The sequence below is a fragment of the Erpetoichthys calabaricus genome, chromosome 5 (genome assembly GCF_900747795.2).
Source record: "Erpetoichthys calabaricus chromosome 5, fErpCal1.3, whole genome shotgun sequence".
Taxonomy (NCBI): domain Eukaryota; kingdom Metazoa; phylum Chordata; class Cladistia; order Polypteriformes; family Polypteridae; genus Erpetoichthys; species Erpetoichthys calabaricus.
Genome location: NC_041398.2, coordinates 18,092,476 through 18,117,857, shown reverse-complemented (window position 1 = coordinate 18,117,857; position 25,382 = coordinate 18,092,476). Strand labels below are relative to the sequence as shown.

At 43.1% G+C, this 25,382-nt stretch overlaps 1 protein-coding gene across 1 annotated transcript; it reads right to left on the bottom strand.

Annotated features, from left to right (window-relative positions):
- Positions 1-25,382, bottom strand: LOC114641775 (galactose-3-O-sulfotransferase 2-like). The gene is made up of 4 exons (XM_051927758.1): positions 25,363-25,382; positions 20,229-20,414; positions 3,595-3,886; positions 1-948 (listed from the first exon to the last, which is right to left on the bottom strand). Exons 1-4 carry the CDS (start codon positions 25,380-25,382, stop codon positions 1-3), a joined length of 1,446 nt encoding a protein of 481 aa, XP_051783718.1.

The window sequence follows — 25,382 nt, the reverse complement described above, 5'->3', positions numbered from 1 at the left end:
TCAGGACACATCAGTACTGATGAGATATGAGGTTCCTGGGGTCTCTAGCAAGCTTCTAGTTGGACTTGTCCTGTTTTTCGAGGACATGGTCACTTTTATTGCCTCTTGGACCTTTTCTTGAAGCCTGCTGTCCCCATTAGCTACAGTTTGCTTTTTCACAGCTTCTGTGCTTGGAAACTGTTTGCTATCCAGCAAATCCTTATGCTGATGTTCTGGCATGATCATCCGCAAGCAGCGTTCTTTGTCTGGAAGGCTGAGGTTTAAATTCAGATTGTATCCCAGGATGTCAGCCTGGCCAGACTGGTATGGCTGAACAACTTCATCAAGAATCTGGCTTGCATCTGCTGGTTTCCCTCCTTTCAACAGGCAGAGATTTGCAAGTTCTTCTCGGCGGGCCTGAAGGCTGGCCACTTCCTGATCCATCCTACTTTTTCCAAAACTCTCCACCTGCTGCCAGAAAGTTTTATTGAAACTTTGGTATAAATACCAGTCCATAGCATTCCACTGCTTAAGTCGGTCCTCCTGTGCTGGGGACAGGCGCCATTGAGTCTCATTACTGCGAAAGTTAAGCCTAAAGGTGACAATATCATCCAGTGACCAACAGAGGGCATCCCGAAGGAGAACCATTGATTGATCAAAGTATTCAGCTAATAGGATGAGATGGAAAGACTGCTGGATTTCTGCCACCCCGACCTGGGCAGACTGCAGTGAGAAGTTAGCATTGTGGTCAAAGCCAAAGTCAAACCAAAGCAGGTTTCGAGCCAAGTGGTTGTAGCGCAGGTTTGGTACGTAATACTTCCAGGGATCAGTAATAAAGTCCTCAAAACTGGCAGAGCGGTTGAAAGATGGAGCCAAAAACTTAAAGTAGCTATATGAGGACTCAGCCATAGTGACTGGGTTACGCAGAATAGAAAAGTAGAAGGTGTCTGCTGGCATCACTTTCTGGACCTGTAAGAGATAAAGGATATGTGGTAGTCACAAAGGTAAATGGGAGATGGAAACTGCCATTAAATTAACTAATTCTGCCTTAGGAGCAATTTAACATGTAGCATATTGTATAATTTATACACACACACACAAACACACACACACATACAGTCATATGAAAAAGTTTGGGACCCCCTCTTAATTCATTGGATTTTTGTTTCTCATTCGCTGAGCTTTCAACTTCCTTTTAATATGTGACATGCCTTATGGAGACAGTAGTATTTCAGCAGTGACATTAAGTTTATCCGATTAACAGAAAATATGCAACATGAATCATAACAAAATTAGACAGGTGCATAAATGTGGGCACCCCAACAGAGATATGACATCAATACTTAGCTGAGCCTCCTTTTCAAATATAACAGCCTCTAGACGCTGTCCTCCTATAGCCTTTGATGAGTGTCTGATTCTGGATGGAGGTATTGTTGACCATTCTTCATACAATTTGATGGACAGTCTACTTCAAATCATCCCATAGATTTTCGATGATCTTCAAGTCAGGGGACTGTGATGGCCATTCTAGAACATTGTACTTCTCCCTCTGCATGAATGCCTTTGTAGATTTCCAGCTGTGTTTTGGGTCATTGTCTTGTTGGAATATCCAACCCCTGCGTAACTTTAATTTTCTGACTGATTCTTGAACATTATCCTGAAGAATTTTTTGATATTGGGTTGAATTCATCCGACCCTCGACTTTAACAAGGGCCCCAGTCCCTGAACTAGCCACATAGCCCCACAGCATGATGGAACCTCCACCAAATTTAACAGGAGGTAGCAGGTGTTTTTCTTGGAATGCGGTGTTCTTCTTCCGCCATGCAAAGCGCTTTTTGTTCTGACCAAATAACTGATGAGACAAAAATGTTATTTTAACTGGTCCTGCTTTGGTGAGCGGGGAAACGTTTTCCATGTTCCTGCAGGACCATCTAAGAAGACGCATGTTTGTCACGGATGCAGTGGACGCGGGCCGAGGAATAAAGAGTGTTGGTGGGCGGGGAAACATTTTCTGTGTTCCTGCAGGACCATCTAAGAAGACGCATGTTTGTCACGGATGCAGTGGACGCGGGCCGGAGAATAAAGAGTGTTGGTGGGCGGGGAAACGTTTTCCATTTTCCTGCAGGACCATCTAAGAAGACGCATGTTTGTCACGGATGCAGTGGACGCGGGCCGGGGAATAAAGAGTGTTGGTGGGCGGGGAAACGTTTTCCGTGTTCCTGCAGGACCATCTAAGAAGACGCATGTTTGTCACGGATGCAGTGGACGCGGGCCGGGGAATAAAGAGTGTTGGTGGGCGGGGAAACGTTTTCCGTGTTCCTGCAGGACCATCTAAGAAGACGAATGTTTGTCACGGATGCAGTGGATGCGGGCCGGGGAATAAAGAGTGTTGGTGGGCGGGGAAACGTTTTCTATGTTCCTGCAGGACCATCTAAGAAGACGCATGTTTGTCACGGATGCAGTGGACGCGGGCCGGGGAATAAAGAGTGTTGGTGGGCGGGGAAACGTTTTCCGTGTTCCTGCAGGACCATCTAAGAAGATGCATGTTTGTCGAGGATGCGAATTGCTGTATGTAGCGTGTAAAACAGTTTGCGATGTTGAACGCAGTTGTGCGTCGTAACCGAAAAGTCAACGTGGCTCAGAGCTGCATGCGGACTGTAGCACAGTAAAAACAGAAATGATGGTGTGTTTTCCGAGACGTCGCGTCCGAGTTGGTGGGCGTGGCTCTGCGAGTTTTCGTCGTATCCAACGGTCTTAGAGTTGGTGGGCGTGGCTCCTTCCTGCGTGCTTTCATGGGTGTCGTGTCGCTCTGGTGGCGGCTTAGAGAATTATATATATAGATACATTGTTTAAATTGTAACTTAACTCCTGCTTGTCTTTTACTACATCTAATTACCTGAGATTATACATGTAAAAGGGAAGGTGGGGAGAAGTTATATGGTACAATACCTGATAAACAGTGGTAAGTCTGTGAGATTTGAGGCATTCTGACAAAGGCTACATATTAATAATACAAAAGGGAAACGCAGAGCAATATAATACTCTACCAAGACAAAAAAGGCCCTCAAAGAGTTCAAGATAACATTACATTTAAGCAAGTGTTGAGATCCTGGCTAAAATGTGACACAGTGGATAAAGTCACCCAAATATCAACTCTGATGTCGCTAATGCAGTCGCCTTGACAAACATTGTAATCTGCAAAGTGGTCATCATAGTAAAAGAAATCCAAAATGCACACACCACATGAGTCAATACAATGTCTGCATTTAATAGAAAATGACTGTAGCGGTATTTTGTTTTAGTTTATTATTTTTTATTATTTATTTGAACACAATGTGACAAGCAGAAAACCCTAACAAACTATAAAAAACGCACCTACATTAACAGACATCTCTGCAAACGTGGATGAGCTGGACCTAGAACCTTCAACCTTACAGACTTCTGAGATAATCTGATGCCAACATTCTCGCTCTCAATAGGGTACATTGTGTACCTCCAATCGAATGATCATTCTGTTTTTTGGCATCTAGCAAAGATTGTAGGATTCCCGGTACTTTGCTGCAAGCCATCCACCACATGTATGCACACACACAGGCACATCCCCACATATCATACCTCAGACCGGTTGAACCTCATATGGTTGCACATGATATTGTAGTGTCGTCCGTCCTGCAGTGGGAAGCCCTTTACGCTGCGTGATCTGAAAAACTTGGGATAGTCAAGCAGGTACTTGCTAGGCAGGGCAAAGGTCAGGTTGTGTTTCTCCCCAAAGCGGTAGAGCAGGTTCAGAACGGTGCTGCTTGCTGTTTTGTGGGTCTTCAGGAACATCACATTTGTTTTGGGTTGACAGGACCGAGGAGAATGCTGTTTAGTTGACCTGTTCCTCTGTACGCGGTGAACTTTTGAGCTAAAAATAAAGGCAAACAAATTAGACAAATATTAAAAGGGGGCTGTCAGCATAGAAGTAGAATGAGGAGACATCATCCATGAGCAGAAACTTACAGGGGAAGACACCCACCTCTCATGCCAGTCCACTAGTTCTTAATAAACTGAAATGACACACGGGATTCTTTCAGATCTTACTAAGCCTTGGCTGCCAGAAGTCCTTTTATATTATGGTCTGGAATATCAGTGACATCCAATCAAGACACATGTAGGCCTCTAATGGCTTAAATATTTACTTATCAGTGTAAAACTCCAGACAGAGGAGCAGCTTCAGTGACAGACTGCTGTCACCGTCCTGCTCCACTGACAGACTGAGGAGATCGTTCCTCCCCCACACTATGCGACTCTTCAATTCCACCTGGGGGGGTAAATGTTAACATTATACAAAGTTACTGTCTGTTATACCTGCATTTTTATCACTCTTTAATTTAATATTGTTTTTTTGTATCAGTGTTGCTGGAGTATGTGAATTTCCCCTTAGGATTAATAAAGTATCTATCTATCTATCTATCTATCTATCTATCTATCTATCTATCTATCTATCTATCTATCTATCTATCTATCTATCTATCTATCTATCTATCTATCTATCTATCTATCTATCTATCTATCTATCTATCTATCTATCTATCTATCTATCTATCTATCTATTGTGATGGAGGGCTGGCGTTTCAGTGTGGCCGGGACGTCCCTCAACTAAAAGAGAGAGCCTTTTTAGGACACTACATCCCCCAGGATGCTAGATGGCAGCTCCCCTGGACTGAAATGGTTCCCTGGATTCCCGCAGGGCAACATGGGACATGGAGTCCGGTTCTTCAGCCCTGTTGGGTGCCGTGGACAGAAGCTCGCAGTACTTCCAGAATACTTGAAGAAGACATTTGACCCAGAGAAGGAATACGTCCGGGTCATGAACTTTAAAAGGACTCTGGGAAACCCCACCAGATTGAGCCGGAGTTGGGTGGGAGTGTGACAGAGCTGCTGGGAGTTGGAGGATCTGTGTTAATGATTATTATTGCTATTCATTATTGTTCATTGTATTATTGGAAGAATTGTGGAGTGTGCGGTGCTTTGTGCACTTTATAGAAGAATGTTAACCCTTTAACCGCCAACTCCCTAAATATTCTCCATGCCGGGTGAAATCTGAACAATTTTTGTTTTTTTACTTTACATTTATTCAAGCAGTATTTACCTGCTGAAATACCTGCTGAAATGTTTCAAATAAATGGTCAATCAAAGGACGTAGCTTGAACAAGCGGTCACGGTTTGGATCTTTCTTTTCTGGCTCAGATAACGGGCAGCAGTCCAGTTGAGATGCTGGGGATACACCCACTCATCGCCATCATCCGATGCGTCGTCATTCACAGTATCATGCAGCGCACGTTGCTGATCATCATTGTCGCTAAAATCTTCTTCAGAACTGCTACAATCATGATCAGAATTATTGTCCAAAATCGCCTGCAAAACCTCACTTGAAGTCAGTTTACGTTTCACCATATTCACAGCTTTCACTTTCGAATCACATCACGTGACCGGCCAATACAAGCGCAGAGTTGTCGAAATACAATGTAGTAATAATACCCACGCCAAACTGTCAGTTATACTATGCGCCAGGCATTCACATAACCACAGGCAAATGTGCCGGATAATTCCGGCAGTAAGGCGTCAGCAATAACGCTACGATGCCGGATATATCCGGCAGAGGGCGGTTAAGGGGTTAAAGAAAGTATTCTTGGTGCTTTTAAATGTGTGTCCTGGACGTCTGTCTGGTGGGTTCAAGGGGCCTATAGAGCACTATATTCCATGCTATCTATCTATCTATCTATCTATCTATCTATCTATCTATCTATCTATCTATCTATCTATCTATCTATCTATCTATCTATCTATCTATCTATCTATCTGTCTGTCTGTCTGTCTGTCTGTCTGTCTGTCTGTCTGTCTGTCTGTCTGTCTGTCTGTCTATCTATCTATCTATCTATCTATCTATCTATCTATCTATCTATCTATCTATCTATCACTGCAAATTAAGGAAGGCATCAAAGACGAACTATGGTTAGAGTTGTTGCCTCACAGAACACAGTCGTGGGCTCAAACAATTCTCTACACACCATCTTTGTGGAATTTGCATCATCTTCCAGTGCTTATGTTGATTTTTTTCCAGGACTCCAGTTTCCTTTTTTTGTCTTACAAAGGACTGTAAGTTAGGCCTCTAAATTGATTTTTTTTTCCCATGAGTACGATCAGTGACGGTCTGGAATCTCATCTGTAGATGGCTCCTGCTTTGAATCATGATTTGCATTATTAACCCTTTTAGGGCGAATGTCGACTTTTGTCGACAACGGGAATGAGGCCAGATGTTGACTAAAGTGAACATCCATAGGTAGTGGGTGATAATGAGCTGAGAACATCAACCGAACACACTGTTATTTTAAGGGTGTATCCTCTGTGCTAGGAGGAATATTAGACTTGTTGACTTGACGTTGAGTCCCTGCATGTGCATGAGTAGCATAGAGTAAACGACATCTAGAATGGCATCGACATCTAGTCAGAGAGCAAAGTGAATGTGCAAAGCAAAATACTCAGTGGATGACTTTTTACGTATATTTTATTATTTTGAATTGGACTCTGACTTGTCAATCTTCAGACTGGGTGCGTGTGATCTGGAGATCGAGATCTAAAACGAAAGTGAAGTACCGGCATCAGTTGATCAGTCCCCAGATGATCCGCTTCCAGGACAGCCAGAGACGGCTAACAGGCGGCGACACGGCACTTCACACAGCAACAGACATTTTTTGTTGGTTTATGTGAGAAACTATTGCTTTGTGTGCTTTTCAGAAAATATTTCTGAAAAAATATTCAGCCCTGGGAGAAAAGGAAAAAATAAATAAATCAGCCCTAAAGAAGTTCATTTCTATATTTGTTTGGCACTGTTGGCTTCATTTTATTAACATTGTTTTTTTTTGCATTATTATTTTCTTTCCCAATGCCATCATTTTGTTTTTCACAGACACCATCCTGTTAGGATTCAACATTTTGAGCAACATTTCTGTTTGCTGCCTTGTGACTGCTAGAAATCATGGCATCCTTATCGTGACTCCCAGCATTGTGGACTCCCTGATTGTCCAAGTGTATGGATATTGTAGTGAGTTAGGGTTAGCTATGTTTTGGTTTTCACAAGAAGAGGATTGGCGGTATGTAATCAACACTTTAGAACATTAGAACATTTTCTGATGAGAACAGGCCATTCTGTCCAATAAAGCCTGTCTCTCCTATTCAGTTAATTCCTTCAAAATAACATCAAGTTGGGTTTTGAAGGTCTCTAAGGCCCTGCTGTCATTATACAACATGGACACTTATTGCATGTATCTGTGGTTCTCTGTGAAAAGAAAAGCTTTCTAATGTTTGTTTAAAATTTACCCCTAAGAAGTCTCCAGCTGTGACCCTGTATTCTTGTCATAGTTTCAACCCACTTCACTAATTCCCTTCATAACTTAAACACTTTAATCATGTCTCCTCTTAATGCCATTTTGCTTAAACTGAAGAGCTTTCAGCTCTTTTAATCTTTCCTCATAACTCATCCCCTGTACCCTTGGAATCTTCTCTGGACTTCTTCTAGATAGATAGATAGCTAGTGCTTCTGTGTCCTATTTGTAGCCTGGAGACCAAAATTGCACACATGACTCAAGATGTGGCCTCACCAGTGTGTTATAAAGGTTGAGCAGATCCTCCTGTGACTTGTACTCCACACATCAAGACGCTATATAACCTGACATTCTGTTAGCCTTCTTAATGGCTTCTGAACACTGTCTGGCAGTTGATAGTTTTGGGTTCACTGCGACTCCTAAATCCTTCTCATAAGGTTTACTTTTGATTTTCAGACCTACCTTTGTGTATGCAAACCTAACATTTTTACTTCCTACGTGTAATACTTTACGTTTACTCATATTAAATTTCGTCTGGCACAAATCTGCCCAAGCCTGTATGCTCTCCAAGTCCCTCTGTAATAATTCATCAGATTGGAGATGATCTGCCAATCCTCCTAATTTAGCATCATCTGCAAACTTAACCAACTTGATAATCATATTCCTATCCAAATCATTGATATACATTAAAAATAGCCGCGGTCCCAGCACTGCCCCCTGCTGGACACCACTCTTAACATCAGACATTTCTGATGAGGTGAGTCGCACCATCACCTTCCTGTGTCTGAACCAATTCTGCCCCCATCCACACACCACATCCTGAACTGCCACTTCTTTTAGTTTGATGCCCACCTTCTCATGTGGCACATCATCAAATGCTTTCTGAAAGTCACGATAAATAATCTTATCTGCTCCACTTTGATCAGATCCTTTTGTTGCCTCCTCATAGAATTCCAGCATGTTAGTAAAACACGACCTCCCTCATCTGAAGCCATGCTGACTGCTCAGTAAAACTCCTGTTCTTGCCATGTGCTGCTCAATCATATCCTTAATAATTCCTTCCATTAATTTTCCTGTGACGCAAGTTAAGCTTACTGGCCTGTAGTTGCTTGGATGTGCCTGATCACCCTTTTTATATAACGGGATGATATTTGCCTATTTTCAGTCCTTTGTAATCTCCGCACTGCACAGTGACTTCCTAAAAATATGCGTCAAGCATTTATATCTGTATTCACTAACCTCTTTAAGGACTCTTTCATTAAATATTATCTGTTCTGGTCATTTGCTTGATTGCAGCCTGTTTAATCTGAGTAGCACTTCTCCCTCTACAATTTCTAAATCCCTCAGTACCTCCTTAGTAGTCCCTGTTACTGCTGGGATTTCAGCAGTACTGAAAGTTTACAAACTGTGGGATGTGTGTTAGGTGGTTATTAAAAATATGCAGAAGGTGTATGTTCATTAACATGACAAAAGTATTGACAAATGTCTCATTGGTGACAAGGGAAGGCTGTCATAGATATAGTACATCAAATCCAGGCTTGATTCAGTATCACGTTTGACAGCGTGTATGAAGAAATCTCTGGGTACATCTGGAACTTGACAGTTTACACTGGAACACCAGTACACCCAATACAGCATCACTACATCATCTGTGCTGTCACTCATGGACCCTTTGCTTGACCAAGTTTGATAATGGACACTTTCTAGATCTCACCTGAACTGATTGAGATTTTACTTCAAAGGAAAACTGAAAGCATACGGCACAGTACAACCGAACCACCATGACACGCCTGGTGACTCAGGCTGCCAGAATGCACCAAGCTGCAGAATGGTGCAGTGGCTGTGTGGCAAAAAGGAAAAATGATTGCAATCATGTGGAAGGGCACAAAACACATATGCCTCCTAAGTGCTGTTCACAATGCAGCAACTGTCAATTCCTGTGTCAGGGGCAATGTGGAGGTCAGTAAGCCTGGTGCTGTGGTAGGCCACAATTTACACAAGGGACACGTTGATTGAGCACATCAGGTATTGAAATTCTACCAGATCATGTGCAAGCTGCAGAAAAATATTACAAAAAATATTTTAGAATCTTCTCAAACAGAGCTTGTGTGCATTGATGCATCAGTCCAAGCATGTGTAACAAATCTCCATCGTTACAGCAGTGGACACTAGACAGACCTACTGTGATTATGATGATGTTTTGTTATTTACATGTTTCCATCCATTTTCCAACCCGCTGAATCCGAACACAGGGTCACGGGGGTCTGCTTGAGCCAATCCCAGCCAACACAGGGCACAAGGCAGGAACCAATCCCAGGCAGGGTGCCAACCCACCGCAGGACACACACAAACACACCCACCCACACACCAAGCACACACTAGGGCCAATTTAGAATCGCCAATCCACCTAACCTGCATGTCTTTGGACTGTGGGAGGAAACCAGAGCGCCCGGAGGAAACCCACGCAGACACAGGGAGAACATGCAAACTCTATGCAGGGAAGACCCGGGAAGCGAACCCAGGTCCCCAGGTCTCCCAACTGCGAGGCAGCAGCGCTACCCACTGCACCACCGTGCCGCCCTTTACATGTTTCTGTTGCACATAATAACATTTTTTGTTCTTGTAAAAAAATTCAAAGTTTTTGTCTCATTATACTGGGAGTAAGCATGATGCTATGGAGGGTCAATAACGAAATGTTCAAAATCAGTGAAGTCAAAGTATACAATACAATACAATTTATTTTTATATAGCCTGTCACACACGTCTGAGTAGGAATCAACTAAAGGGCCTGAATAATGGCAATTCCACGTCTGACCAGGGGGTGGCGGTGTGCACAAACTGTCTTTCTTGATCCCTTGCAGACCATTCTTGGGAAATCCCACAGGATTCCAGCACTTTTGATGACGTCACTTCTGCTCCTGGTGGTGCTTATGACACCACTTCCGGTCCCGCCCCTGATTATCCCACTACCGGCCATGCCTCTGATTACGTCATTTCCGGTCCCACCTCTGATGATATCACTTCTACTTCCGGCCCTGATTACATCACTTCCTACACTGGCCTTTAAAGCCACCATCTTGAATCAATATTGTAGTTCTGTTCTGGACTCAGTCGAGTGAACAACTCACAACCTTTAAAAATACCTTTTTGCTGCCAGGGCACATTATATGGGTGGCTGCTCCAAACCTTTATGATGTCTAAGTGTTGTTCTTGTGACAAACCCATAATCATACAAGAAGTGTCGCAATGGACTTTAACAGGCCCTGCTTTTTGACAGCCCTCCAGCCTTGACTCTCTAAGAAGACAAGGAAAAACTCCCAAAAAATACCTTGTAGGGAAAAAAAATGGAAGAAACCTTGGGAAAGGCAGTTCAAAGAGAGACCCCTTTCCAGGTAGGTTGGGAGTGCCGTGGGTGTCAAAAAAAAGGGGGTCAATACAATACAATACAATACACAGAACAGAACACAATTAATCCTCAATACAGTATAAAAATAAAAATATTACAAGTATGGAGCAGAATTCAACAGTAGATGATATAATATAATACGATTTTCATTTGTTCATCAAGCTGCCTCCCTCCTATTGGCCTTTCCACAGCTGAGTCAGCTCTGGGCCAGCCAATCCAATGAAAGGACCCCTCTACCCGATGATTACTGCAATCCTCTATCAGAGATGACTTTTCCTGAGGCAGGCAAAACAACTTGACAGGTGGGCCGTGGCACCAAGTGTCATATTTAAGTACCGAGAAGAGAAACAGAATAGGTGAGGGTTAGTAACAAATTATAACTATCATATTACTTATGTTTTAGTGCTAATGACTAACGACAGAGATGCAGTCTGCACAGTTAATCAGCAGCTCTAGTCAGGGTGTGCTAAACTGAAGTTGTGAGTCTTCAGCCGGGATTTAAAAGCTGAGACCGAAGGGACATCTCTTACAGTAGCAGGCAGACCATTCCATAGTTTAGGAGCCCTGTAACTAAAAGTTCGACCTCCCACTGTTATTTTATTAATCCTTAGAATCATAAGCAGACCAGAGGCAGATTTTAGAGACTACTATAAATCCTTATATTCTACTTAGTTTAAATAAGACAACACACAATCTAATGGTTTTCTGGATGCATTACAGATACCACAAATAGATACTCAGTGCTCTGGCGCTATCAGAATTACTAGATGCTATAAAGTTACTTCAGAGTGGGAAAGCAGCGGGCCCTGATGGCTACCCTGTTGAATTTTATAAGACATTCTCCACTCAGCTAGCTCCCCTTTTGTTAGCAACATTCACAGAAGCTAGAAACCATAAAATTGTACCTCAAACTTTTTGCCAAGCATTAATTACTGTCTTTCCTAAACAAAATAACAACTTATTATAATGTGCATCATACAGACCAATTTCGCTTCTGAATAATGATGTTAAGATACTCTCCAAAGTCCTAGCTAGAAGGATGGAGAAACTGCTGCCTTCGGTAATATCACAAGATCAAACTGGATTTATTAAAGGCTGACACTTAGCTTCCAATCTTCGACGCCTGTTTAATGTAATATATTCACCCGCAAAGTCAAACATCCATCCATTTTCCAACCCGCTGAATCTGAACACAGGGTCACGGGGGTCTGCTGGAGCCAATCCCAGCCAACACAGGGCACAAGGCAGGGAACCAATCCTGGGCAGGGTGCCAACCCACCGCAGCAAAGTCAAACACCCCAGAGATATTAATATCCTTGGATGCACAAAAAGCATTTGATATGATTGAATGGAACTACCTTTTCACTACATTGGAGAAATTTGGTTTTGGCCCGAACATTTGTGTATGGATCAAACTACTGTATACCAATCCAGAAGCTTCAGTTTGTTTAACAACATTAATTCAGACTACTTTAAACTAGAACGTGGTACCAGACAAGGGTGCCCCTTGTCACCACTTCTTTTTGCAATCGCCATTAAGCCACTGGCAGTTCACTGTCGAAATGCTTATGAGATATAGGGGATTATCAGAGATGGACTTGAACAGAAAATTTCTCTATATGCAGATGATATGTTATTGTATATATCAGACCCACAAAATACTGTGCCTGCAGTCCTAACACCACTAACAAAATTTCAAAAGATTTCTCGTCTCAGAATTAATTTGATTAAAAGTGTGCTCTTTCCAGTGAATTCTGGAGCACACAATATTAGATTGGACACCGTCTCTTTAATCATTGCAGATCAGTTTAAATATCTAGGGGTAAACATCACAAGTAAACATAAAGGTCTTTATCAACAAAATTTTGCCATCCGTATGGTAAAAATTAAGCAAGACTATTCATAGAAGGTGTTCTCATGTGAATTTTTTGAAACTTAGACAAAGCAATGTAATATTAGGGTTACATTATTGATAATAACAGCAAAGGTTTGATGGTTTAAGAACCCATCCCCCTTTTTAGGACTGAGTCCCTTTGTAATTTTACAACAGAATTGGGGGGAATTGACACAAACGAGATTGGATAATATTTCTCTGCAGGATTCCCAGTCGATCCCAATCCCCGCCCAACCCCCCCCCCAACCCCACATACACACAGGAGGGGCTGCCTAACTGCCAAGCTTTACCTTATCACATGGTTTAGATGGCAGGTGTGAAGGTGTTCTATTCCCCCATTGGCTTGTATCAAAAGCTTTTAAGTACTATGATGCCCTATTGGCTCCAGGGGTTGGGCAGAAAACCTATAAATTTGCTTGCTTTACCCAGGTCTCTCTCTTACCAAACTGGTGAAAGACCATCTCACACCATGAACTGAAAAGGACAACACAATGAAGAGCACAGCTCGGCAGCCATATTGAGACAGGCATGTGGCCTGTTCTGACGAAAGCTGACCACAAAATGAGGACTTAACTAGAGTCATTTTAAGTAACTAACAAGTCTGTGTGCCGCCTAAAACTACACATCACCATTTATCAGGTTGTATGGCTGCCAATATTCAAATGTACTTTGCATATTGTTATTATTTATGAATATTATCAATAATACATAATTTAAAGTGTAAATTAACTCCTGCTTGTCTTTTACTACACCTAATTGCCTGAGGTTATAAATGTAGAAGGGAAGGTGGGGAGAAGTTATATACTATAATACCTTATAAACAGTGGTAAGTCAATGAGATTTGGGGCATTCTGACAAAGGCTACATATTAATAATACAAAAGCGGAAAGTTGAGTAATATATTACTCTACTTTGACAAAACAGATGGTCAACCCTTCATCGAACTTTAGCAGGATCTCCTACTTTCTGGTCAGTGCCATCGTCTCCAGCCCATATAACATAGCTGGTCTCACTACCATCATGTAAACCTTCCCTTTCATTCTTGCTGATACTCGTCTGTCATAAATATTACTCCTGACACTCTTCTCCACCCATTCCACCCTGCCTACACTCTCTTCTTCACCTCTCTTCCACAATCCCTGTTACTCTCTACTGTTGATCCCAAGTATTTAAACTCATCCACCTTCACCAACTCTACTCCCTGCATCCTTACCATTCCACTGACCTCCCTCTCATTCACACACATGTATTCCATTGCAATAGCTTCTGCAGTAATTCTGTCAAATTTGTAAAACAAGTTGGTTAGGGGGCGGCATGGTGGCGCAGTGGGTAACTCTGCTGCCTCGCAGTAATGAGACCTGTCTGGGTCGCTTCCCGGGTTCTCCCTGCGTGGAGTTTGCATGTTCTCCCCGTGTCTGTGTGGGTTTCCTCCCACAGTCCAAAGACATGCAGGTTAGGTGTATTGGCGATCCTAAATTGTCCCTAGTGTGTGTTTGGTGTGTGTGTGCACGTGCCCTGCAGTGGGCTGGCGCCCTCCCCGGGGTTTGTTTCCTGCCTTGAGCCCTGTGTTGGCTGGGATTGGCTCCAGCAGACCCCCGTGACCCTGCACTTAGGATATAGCGGGTTGGGTAATGGATGGATAGATGGAAGTTGGGTAGGCCTATATGTAAAAAATCTGACATTAAAATGTGTCCTTACAGTCCATCTGGAAAGTATTCAAAGCGCATCACTTTTTCCACATTTTGTTATGTTACAGCCTTATTCCAAAATGGATTAAATTCATTTTTTTTCCTCAGAATTCTACACACAACACCCCATAATGACAATGTCAAAAAAGTTTACATGAGATTTTTGCAAATTTATTAAAAATAAAAAAACTGAGAAGTCCCATGTCCATAAGTATTCACAGCCGTTGCTCCATACTTTGTCGATGCACCTTTGGCAGCAATTCCAGCCTCAAGTCTTGTTGAATATGATGCCACAAGCTTGGCACACCTATCCTTGGCCAGTTTCTCCCATTCCTCTTTGCAGCACCTCTCAAGCTCCATCAGGTTGGATGGGAAGCGTCGGTGCAGAGCCATTTTAAGATCTCTCCAGAGATGTTCAATCAGATTCAAGTCTGGGCTCTGGCTGGGCCACTCAAGGACATTCACAGAGTTGTCCTGAAGCCACTCCTTTGATGTCTTGGCTGTGTGCTTAGGGTCGTTGTCCTGCTGAAAGATAAACCGTCACCCCTGTCTGAGGTCAAGAGCGCTCTGGAGCAGGTTTTCATCATCAATCTTTGTCTCATCAGACCAGAGAATTTTCTTTCTCATGGTCTGAGAGTCCTTCAGGTGCCTTTGGCAAACTCCAGGTGGGCTGCCATGTGCCTTTTACTAAGGAGTGGCTTCCATCTGGCCACTCTACCATACAGGCCTGATTGGTGGATTGCTGCAGAGATGGTTGTCCTTCTGGAAGGTTCTCCTCTCTCCACAGAGGACCTCTGGAGCTCTGACAGAGTGAACATCGGGTTCTTGGTCACCTCCCTGACTTAAGGCCATTCTCCCCCGATTGCTCAGTTTAGATGGCCGGCCAGCTCTAGGAAGAGTCCTGGTGGTTTCGAACTGCTTCCACTTACGGATGATGGAGGCCACTGTGCTCATTGGGGCCTTCAGATAGATAGATAGATAGATAGATAGATACTTTATTAATCCCAATGGGAAATTCACATTCTTCAGCAGCAGCATATTGATACAATAAATAATATTAAATTAAAGAATGATAATAATACAGGTGAAAAAAACAGACAATAACTTTGTATAATGTTAAATATTAACGTTTACCCCCCCTGGTGGAATTAAAGAGTCGCATAGTTTGGGGGAGGAACGATCTCCTCAATCTGTCTGTGGAGCAGGACAGTGACAGCAGTCTGTCGCTGAAGCTGCTCTTCTGTCTGGAGATGACATTATTAGTGGATGCAGTGGATTCTCCATAATTGATAGGAGCCTGCTGAGCGCCCTTCGCTCTGCCACAGATGTTAAACTGTCCAGCTCCATGCCAACAATAGAGCCTGCCTTCCTCACCAGTTTGTCCAGGCGTGAGGCGTCTTTCCTCTTAATGCTGCCTCCCCAGCACACCACTGCGTAGAAGAGGGCGCTCGCCACAACTGTTTGATAGAACATCTGCAGCATCTTATTGCAGATGTTGAAGGAAGCCAGCCTTCTAAGGAAGTATAACCGGCTTTGTCCTTTCTTGCACAGCGCGTCAGTATTGGCAGTCCAGTCTAATTTATCATCCAGCTGCACTCCCAGATATTTATATGTCTGCACCATCTGCACACAGTCACCTTTGATGATCACTGGGTCTATGAGGGGTCTGGGCCTCCTAAAATCCACCACCAGCTCCTTGGTTTTGCTGGTGTTCAGGTGTAGGTGGTTTGAGTCGGACCATTTAACAAAGTCATTGATTAGGTCCCTATACTCCTCCTCCAGCCCATTCCTGATACAGCCCACGATAGCAGTGTCATCAGCGAACTTTTGCACATGGCAGGACTCCGAGTTGTATTGGAAGTCTGATATATATAGGCTGAACAGGACTGGAGAAAGTACAGTCCCCTGTGGCGCTCCTGTGTTGCTGACCACAATGTCAGACGTGCAGTTCCCAAGACGCACATACTGAGGTCTGTCTTTAAGATAGTCCACGATCCATGCCACTAGGTATGAATCTACTCCCATCTCTGTCAGCTTGTCCCTAAGGAGCAGAGGTTGGATTGTGTTGAAGGCGCTAGAGAAGTCTAGAAACATAATTCTTACAGCACCACTGCCTCTGTCCAAGTGAGAGAGGGATCGGTGTAGCATATAGATGATGGCATCTTCCGCTCCCACCTTCTCCTGATATGCAAACTGCAGAGGGTCAAGGGCGTGTTGAACCTGTGGCCTAAGGTGGTGAAGCAGCAGCCTCTCCATGGTCTTCATCACATGTGATGTCAGAGCAACAGGCCGAAAGTCATTCAGCTCACTAGGACGTGATACCTTTGGGACTGGGGTGATACAAGATGTTTTCCAAAGCCTCGGGACTCTCCCCTATTCCAGGCTCAGGTTGAAGATGCGCTGTAGAGGACACCCCAGCTCCGATGCACAGACCTTCAGCAGTCGTGGCGATACTCCATCTGGACCCGCTGCTTTGCTGGCACGAAGTCTCCTCAGCTCTCTGCTCACTTGCACTGTTGTTATTATGGGTGGGGATGTTTTTCCTATGCTGGTATCAGCAGAAGGATGTGTGGAGGGTGCAGTACTCCGAGGTGAGAGTGAGAGTGGGTTAGGGTGGTCAAACCTGTTAAAAAAGTTGTTCATTTGGTTTGCTCTCTTCACGTCTCTCTCAATGGTGGTACCCCGCTTCGAGCTGCAGCCAGTGATGATCTTCATCCCATCCCATACTTCCTTCATGCTGTTATTCTGCAACTTCTGCTCCAGCTTTCTCCTGTACTGCTCCTTCGACGCCCTGAGTTGGACTCGGAGTTCCTTCTGCACGCGCTTGAGCTCATGCTGATCACCGTCTTTAAAAGCCCTTTTCTTCTGATTCAAAAGGCCCTTGATGTCACTTGTAATCCATGGCTTGTTGTTAGCATAGCAGCGTACTGTTCTTACTGGAACTACAATGTCCATACAGAAGTTGATGTAGTCATAGTGCAGTCAACAACTTCCTCAATGTTCTCATTATGAGATCCCTGCAGGATATCCCAGTCTGTAGTTCCAAAAAGTTCTCTCAGAGTATTCTCAGCCTCCGGAGTCCACTTCCTGAATGATCGTGTGGTTACAGGTAGGACTCTAACTTTTGGTTTATAGTGAGGCTGAAGCAGAACCAGGTTATGATCTCCTTTCCCAAGCGCAGGCAGGGGGGGGGTGGCGCTGTATGTGTCTTTAACGTTTGCATACAGTAAATCAATAGTCTTATTTCCCCGGGTGTTACAGTCCACATACTGGGAGAATGCAGGTAATGTTTTGTCCAGGCATCACATGGTTAAAGTCTCCAGCGATTAGCACAAGCGCCTCAGGGTGCTGCGTTTGTAACTTAGCAACAGCGGAATGGATGATGTCACTCGCTGACTCCACGTCTGCCCGAGGAGGAATGTATACAATAACAACAATGACATGTCCAAACTCTCTGGGCAAATAGTAGGGACGTAAACTTACGGCCAACAGTTCGATATCCCTGCAGCAAGTGGAGATTTTGACGTTAACATGTCCAGAGTGACACCACCGTGTATTAACATAGAGAGCGAGTCCTCCTCCTTTGTGCTTACCACAGGTACTTGCATCTCTGTCCGCTCTAACTGTGCTAAACCCGGGTAGCTCCACGTTGGCATCTGGGATGGTGGTAGTTAGCCACGTTTCGCAGAAACACAACAAACTGCATTCTCTGTAGGTCCTTACATTTTTCACCAGCGCAGCCAGTTCGTCGATCTTATTTGAGATTGAGTTCACATTCCCCAGAATCACAGAAGGCACCGAAGGCTTGAAACGCCACTTTCTCGCAAGCCGCTTCTTTTTTAGCTTAGTGCCCGCTCTGCTGCCACGATACCGCCTTCTTACCTCGTCGGGTAAATAGGGAACCACACGGGCACTGGCATTTGTTCTCAGCGCCCGAAGTTGAGTACTTGAATAGGCGAGTCTCGGCGTGTTAAAATCCATGCCCACGTTGTAAAAGTAAGTGTGTCCAGGGAAGGAATCCACATAAATAAAGTGGTAGGAGTGATCAATAAATAAAAATAGAAAAATAAAAGTAGAAAAGTACACATACATATACAGTCATACACGGAGCTGCTGAAAAGGCTGCCACTCACGGCGGCGCCGGATGCATATTTTTGCCATATTTTCAAAGCAGCAGAAATATTTCTGTAACCTTCCCCAGATTTGTGCCTTGAGACAATCCTGTCTCGGAGGTCTACACAGAATTCCTTTGACTTCCAAATCATGTCCAGTCAACTGAATTTACCACAGGTGGACTCCAATGAAGCTGCAGAAACATCTCAAGGATGATCAGGGGAAACAGGATGCACCTGAGCTCAATTTTGAGCTTCATGGCAAAGGCTGTGAATACTTATGGACATGTGCTTTGTCAATTTTTTTATTTTTTAATAAATTTGCAAAAATCTCAAGTAAACTTTTTTTCACGTTGTTATTATGGGGTGTTGTGTGTAGAATTCAGGGGAAAAAATGAATTTAATCCATTTTGGAATAAGGCTGTAACATAACAAAATGTGGAAAAAGTGATGTGCTGTGAATACTTTCCGGATGCACTGTATATAGAGAGATTATTATTTATTCACTTCCCGGGGTCCTCCCTGCGTGGAGTTTGCATGTTCTCCCCGTGTCTGCGTGGGTTTCCTCCGGGTACTCCGGTTTCCTCCCACAGTCCCAAGACATGCAGGTTAGGTGCATTGGCAATTCTAACTTGTCCTTAGTGTGTGCCTGGTGTGTGGGTGTGTGTGTGCATGCACTGCGGTGGGCTGGCACCCTGCCCGGGGTTTGTTTCCTGCCTTGCACCCTGTGTTGGCTGGGATTGGCACCAGCAGACCCCCATGACCCTTTAGTTAGGATATAGCGGGTTGGATAATGGATGGATGGATGGATTATTATTTATAAAGGACACCTCTCCGATATAAAGAGCACTAAACTAAAAATAAGTTCTGGTGTGCCAATCACCTCAGTACATCAATTAAGGTATTAAGATCTTCTCAAGACCATCTAGCCTGAGGAGTGTTATACAATATTGTGAAACAAATGCGAACCCAAAATCCCAGTAGAGCACCTAAAGCCTGTACCAAAGGATTTGATGTGGAATCACTCTCTGTTCTCACTTGAAGAACTGACTTTCTGACTACAGAAAAATGTCAAGATTTGCACCTGCAGTTACATGTTTTTGGGCACCCACACCATTAACGATCCAATCTGATTCAATCATAAAACTGCAAAGTTTATGCTTTACAACTTTAGAGCCTCTTACAGCGGCCTTCTTACACATTTGGCACATAAACTCTCTTATTGACGCACACACACGTTACTCCAGTTCTGTCTCATTTGAACTGGTTCCCTATTGAACAATAAACACACTTTCAAGTCTTAATGTTGTATTTTAAAGGTGTACATTGTTGTCCACTCATCAAATAGAAGAATGAATTATTTGGTAGCAAGCACACCTCTCCACTCTGCTGATGCCCTTTGTCCATGACAACCTAAAGATGTACAACTCTCAGTGCACATGCCTTTAATTATTTTGCTCCAAAACTCTGCAACTACGAGTGCTGTTCAATAATTATCCACACTTTTGTGATCATTTTGTTTGGTTGGCTGCACAGCTTTCTCCATACACATAGTAGAGTGTGTCTGTGGTCACAGTGGCAAAGTCTGAACTTTGGCCAGCTGGTTTCTCTTGTTGTTTTCTAGGACTAAACATGGCCACTGCATTTTCCATTTGCACCAAAGCAGAGCAGTGAGCAGTGGTCCTCTATTCATGGGATGAAGGTGACCACGGAGGTCCTTCAAAATGAAGCAACCAGCTGTGATTTAACAGCTATAGACAAACATATGTTGCTGGTCCTTACCTCTGGGATGGGTGGGGACCAAACCCGAGCCTGTTGTGGAGCCATTGGTCGAAATTTGTCTGAGCCTGGTACTTGGAGTGAAAGCCGACAGCCAGGAATAAGAGAGACATAATGATAATCCCAGTGAAGAAGGTGGTGGAGATCTTCTTCACCTTCATCTTGCAACAGATCCAGACTCTCATCTTTCTGTAGGACACAAAGAAAGAAGGGAAGGTTTGATCCAGGATTTTATTCTGCACAAAACACCACTACAGATTTCAAATTGGAGGAGATTGTACAAGTGAATCTCTTTCAACCATGATATACCATGTTTACAAATAAATCGAAGTGCATCCTCAATGTTTATTTAACAAAACAGACTGCATGCTGGTTTATAGGAGGATGTTCACATATGCACATTCAGGTTTTTGGTACAAGGGCATATTAAGTAAAAGTTTAGGGCGATAAAGTCCTATCGAACACAACTCTGGTTGGAAGTTTCATCCATCTGCTCTTGAACTCTGGATAAACAAGTGGACCTCACTCTCATTTGACGTGGTGCTGTACAACTGGTGTCAGGCAGGAATAAACACCTCACTTACTGGAGCGGAACTGTGCTCCAAGGAATTCAATTGAACTTTGTAAAAAACTTGTGTGACTCCAGAGGACAGCATTGAAAGTGCCTGATCAGAGCTCCATGCTCACTATCCAGACCATGTAGAAGCAGGCAGGCATGGGCAGCCTTAGCCCCAAGTAAGGCACTCTGAGTCTCAGGACAGGCAACAGAATTAAGATTTATTGCAGCATTTCTCAACCTTTAAGTATTTGCGACCCGAGTTTTCATAACAGTTTTAATCCTGCCCCCCTAACATTTTTTTGAAAGGAGCCCACTAATACCAATTTGTTCTTTTTTAATTAATGATATATCATAGATGCATATTTTATTATACATCCTTAACTTTTAACGACATTTATCTAACTCTATATTTATTTTTCTAGTATCAGAGTGTAGTTTAAGTTAATTTGTTTTGGTTTCAATAGATGGATTTTTCATATTTTTGATTCTTGTTTTCTTTTTCTTCACATCTTCACGCCCCCCATTTTTGTTATTTTGTGCCCCCCTAGGGGGGCCCACCCCACAGATTGAGAACCACTGGTTTACACACACACAGGTAAGGCACATACAGTTAGGTCCATAAATATTTGGACATTGACAACTTTTTTCTCATTTTGGTTCTGTACATTACCACAATGAATTTTAAATGAAACAACTCCGATGCAGTTGAAGTGCAGACTTTCAGCTTTAATTCAGTGGGGTGAACAAAACGATTGCATAAAAATGTGAGGCAACTAAAGCATTTTTGTAACACAATCCCTTCATTTCAGGGGCTCAAAAGTAATTGGACAAATTAAATAACTGGAAATGAAATGTTCATTTCTAATACTTGGTTGAAAACCCTTTGCTGGCAATGACAGCCTGAAGTCTTGAACTCCTGGACATCACCAGATGTTGGGTTTCCTCCTTTTTAATGCTCTGCCAGGCCTTTCAGTTGCTGTTTGTTTGTGGGCCTTTCTGTCTGAAGTTTAGTCTTCAACAAGTGAAATGCCTGCTCAATTGGGTTAAGATCAGGTGACTGACTTGGCCATTCCAGAATTTTCCACTTCTTTGCTTTAATAAACTCCTGGGTTGCTTTGGCTGTATGTTTTGGGTCATTGTCCATCTGTATCATGAATCAGTTTGACTGTGTTTAGCTGGATTTGAGCAGACAGTATGTCTCTGAACACCTCAGAATTAATTCGGCTGCTTCTGTCCTGTGTCACATCATCAATAAACACTAGTGTCCCAGTGCCACTGGCAGCCATGCACGCCCAAGCCATCACACTGCCTCCCTCCACCGTGTTTTACAGATCATGTGCTATGCTTTGGATAATGAGCTGTTCCACGCCTTCTCCATACTTTTTTCTTGCCATCATTCTGGTAGAGGTTGATCTTGGTTTCATCTGTCCAAAGAATGTTTTTCCAGAACTGTGCTGGCTTTTTTAGATGTTCTTTAGCGAAGTCCAATCTCGCCTTTCTATTCTTGAGGCTTATTAGTGGCTTGCACCTTGCAGTGCACCCTCTGGATTTACTTTCATGCAGTCTTCTCTTTATGGTAGACTTGGATATCGATACGCCGACCCCCTGGAGAGTGTTGTTCACTTGGTTGGCTGATGTGAAGGGGTTTCTCTTCACCATGGAAATGATTCTGCGATCATCCACCACTGTTGTCTTCCATGGACGTCCAGGTCTTTTTGCATTGCTGAGTTCACCAGTGCTTGCTTTCTTTCTCAGGATGTACCAAACTGTAGATTTTGCCACTCATAATATTGTAGCAGTTTCTCGGATGGGTTTTTTCTGTTTTCGCAGCTTAAGGATGGCTTCTTTCACCTGCATGGAGAGCCCCTTTGACCGCATGTTGTCTGTTCACAGCAAAATCTTCCACATGCAAGCACCACACCTCAAATCAACTCCAGGCCTTTTATCTGCTTACTTGATAATGACATAATGATGGACTTAACCACACCTGCCCATTAAATAGCCTTTGAGTCAATTGTCCAATTACTTTTGAGCCCCTGAAATGAAGGGATTGTGTTATAAAAATGCTTTAGTTGCCTCACATTTTTATGCAATCGTTTTGTTCACCCCACTGAATTAAAGCTGAAAGTCTGCACTTCAACTGCATCTGAGTTGTTTCATTTCAAATTCATTGTAGTAATGTACAGAACCAAAATGAGAAAAAAGTTGTCTCTGTCCAAATATTTATGGACCTAACTGTATTCGGCTGAGAAAGAACGTTACATTTATAGCAGCGAGAGAGAGAGAGCGGAGAGAGCGCATTTGCTCCTCACCTTCCATGTGTTCTAAATTTGCCGCTGGAATTCCACAATTCACACTCATTCAATACATATGAAAGTATAGAGTGGTGTACCAAAAAAAAATAAAAAAGGATTTCAATTTTGACCTTTTATTTAAAAAGCTTTTAATTCTGATGCTTTAATCAATTTTAATACAAACTGTTCAACAAAAGGATAACAAGGAAAAACAAAAGAATATTTTATTTAATTTCACAAAATTAATTTTTAAATATTGGATTGTTTTTTTCTTAGTCTGATCCCATTTTCTTTTATAAAATCGATAACCATTTATGGTCATCCCGTTATTTGTAAATGAAGTCCACACGCCTATCCTTCTCCACGAAAATCTCCGTCAATTACGTGTAAAAGTCTGCCTTATTTTCCTTTAGTTTTAAAAATCTTAATCTTCCATTGTGGCAGTCAGTCTGAACAAAAAATAAAAATAAGAGGACCGCTGCAGTGCACTTATTACTTATTGGTGCTTAGAGCCTCAGCGTAGAAGAACAGCAGCCATGAGCACCTGTTGGGCTCACATGCGCCCCCTTCAGGTCGTCACGGTACTGTCTGCCTCTCCTTGTGCCTTTACACTGCGCTTTTGTGTTCGATCAGCAAGAATGAATATGTCACAAACATTCATTAAAGATATTAGCCAGACTGTGGAGAGTCATGGAGTATAAGAAACGTGTGTCTACAAACATTATATTGGTGACATACAGAGAGACAGCGACGGGCACGTGCCAATTGCAGGCATCAACCCAGTGTGTGAGGTGCGAGAGCAGTCCGAGGTGAGGTGAGGCTCGTCGCTGCTGCACCTCGGTTTCTCCCCTGTATTTGAACAGGAAATGCTCCAGTTCAGCGATTTTGACTATAAAAATGATCAAAGTTATTGGAATCATACAGAAAATAAATTTATAGCACAGACCGTCATTATTAGCGTTTTTTTTTTTCCTTTTCATGATGCTTCCCCTGACCGCATGTCCCTGGTTCCCAGCAGGATGATGTGCCTCGTCTCGCTCCCTCGTCTCCTGCTGCCAGTCCTCGGCCTTACGAGTACCGAGTCACAGCAGCTACCCCGGAGATGCATTGCAGAAGTGACCCTCTTCAGTTCCTTCGAGCGTAAGCCATGCGCTCCCCGTCAGGGTCTCTGCTCCCAGCTACCTGCTTTCTCTCTATCACAAGCCAGAATCTGTCTGTCCATCCATCCATCCATCCATCCTTTGACCTCCATCTGTCTGATTTTTGTCTTCTAGTCTGCAAGTCTGGCTAGTCTGCCAGTAGGAATTCTCCAGGCTAATACAGTGGAGCACTTTAAAAAAACTGCTGGAAACACATTACTTTAACATGGCTTTCTGATAACTTCACCTTCATTTAATCCTGATACTCTGTATATTCAATTCATTATCATAACTATTCATGGTGGCTCTAAAATCTGTACTAACCCATACTCTCTCTTCTGTTTCTTTTTCCTGTTTTCTGTGGTGGCGACCTGCACCACCACCACCTAATCAAAGCATCATGATGTTCCTACATTGATGGATTAAAAGCCAGAAGTCTACATGACCATCATCATCAAGTCCTTCTATGAGAACCCTAAATACAAAGTGGACAGTTTCGTTTATGTTAGGTAGAATGCCCAGAGGGGGCTTGGCGGTCTCGTGGTCTGGAACCCCTGCAGATTTTATTTTTTCTCTCCAGCCGTCTGGAGTTTTTTCGTTTTTTCTGTCCTCCCTGGCCATCGGACCTTACTCTTATTCTATGCTAATTAGTGTTGTCTTATTCTAATTCTTACTTTGTCTTTAATTTCTCTTTTCTTCATTATGTAAAGCACTTTGAGCTACATTATTTGTATGAAAATGTGCTATATAAATAAACTAGCCAACCCACGGTGTAGCATACGCCGCATAATCACGCCGCTCTTTTAATGAGTTTTAATTACAGGGAAAAAAATAAACATTTGAAAAATCTGTAATTTAATAAACCACCAAGAAAAGTAACATTGCAACAGTGCACGCTACGAACCAACATACAATCATCGTTCAGTACGCACTGCCTGCTCATGTGCCCGCCCCCAACTCCTCACCTGAGTCGCTGTCGTCTGTGCACCTCTGAGCCACATTGACTTTTTATTGTTCATTGCGGTTCTGGCTGCTTTTCTATATATAATCCATCAAGTCACCCGAACATGGTAGTAGCGAGGGGGGGGGGGGATGTGTACAAAGGGCAGGAACGTAATCAGTGCAAGCGTATTACCCGCACTTACTGGGAGTTCCTCGTCTCCAT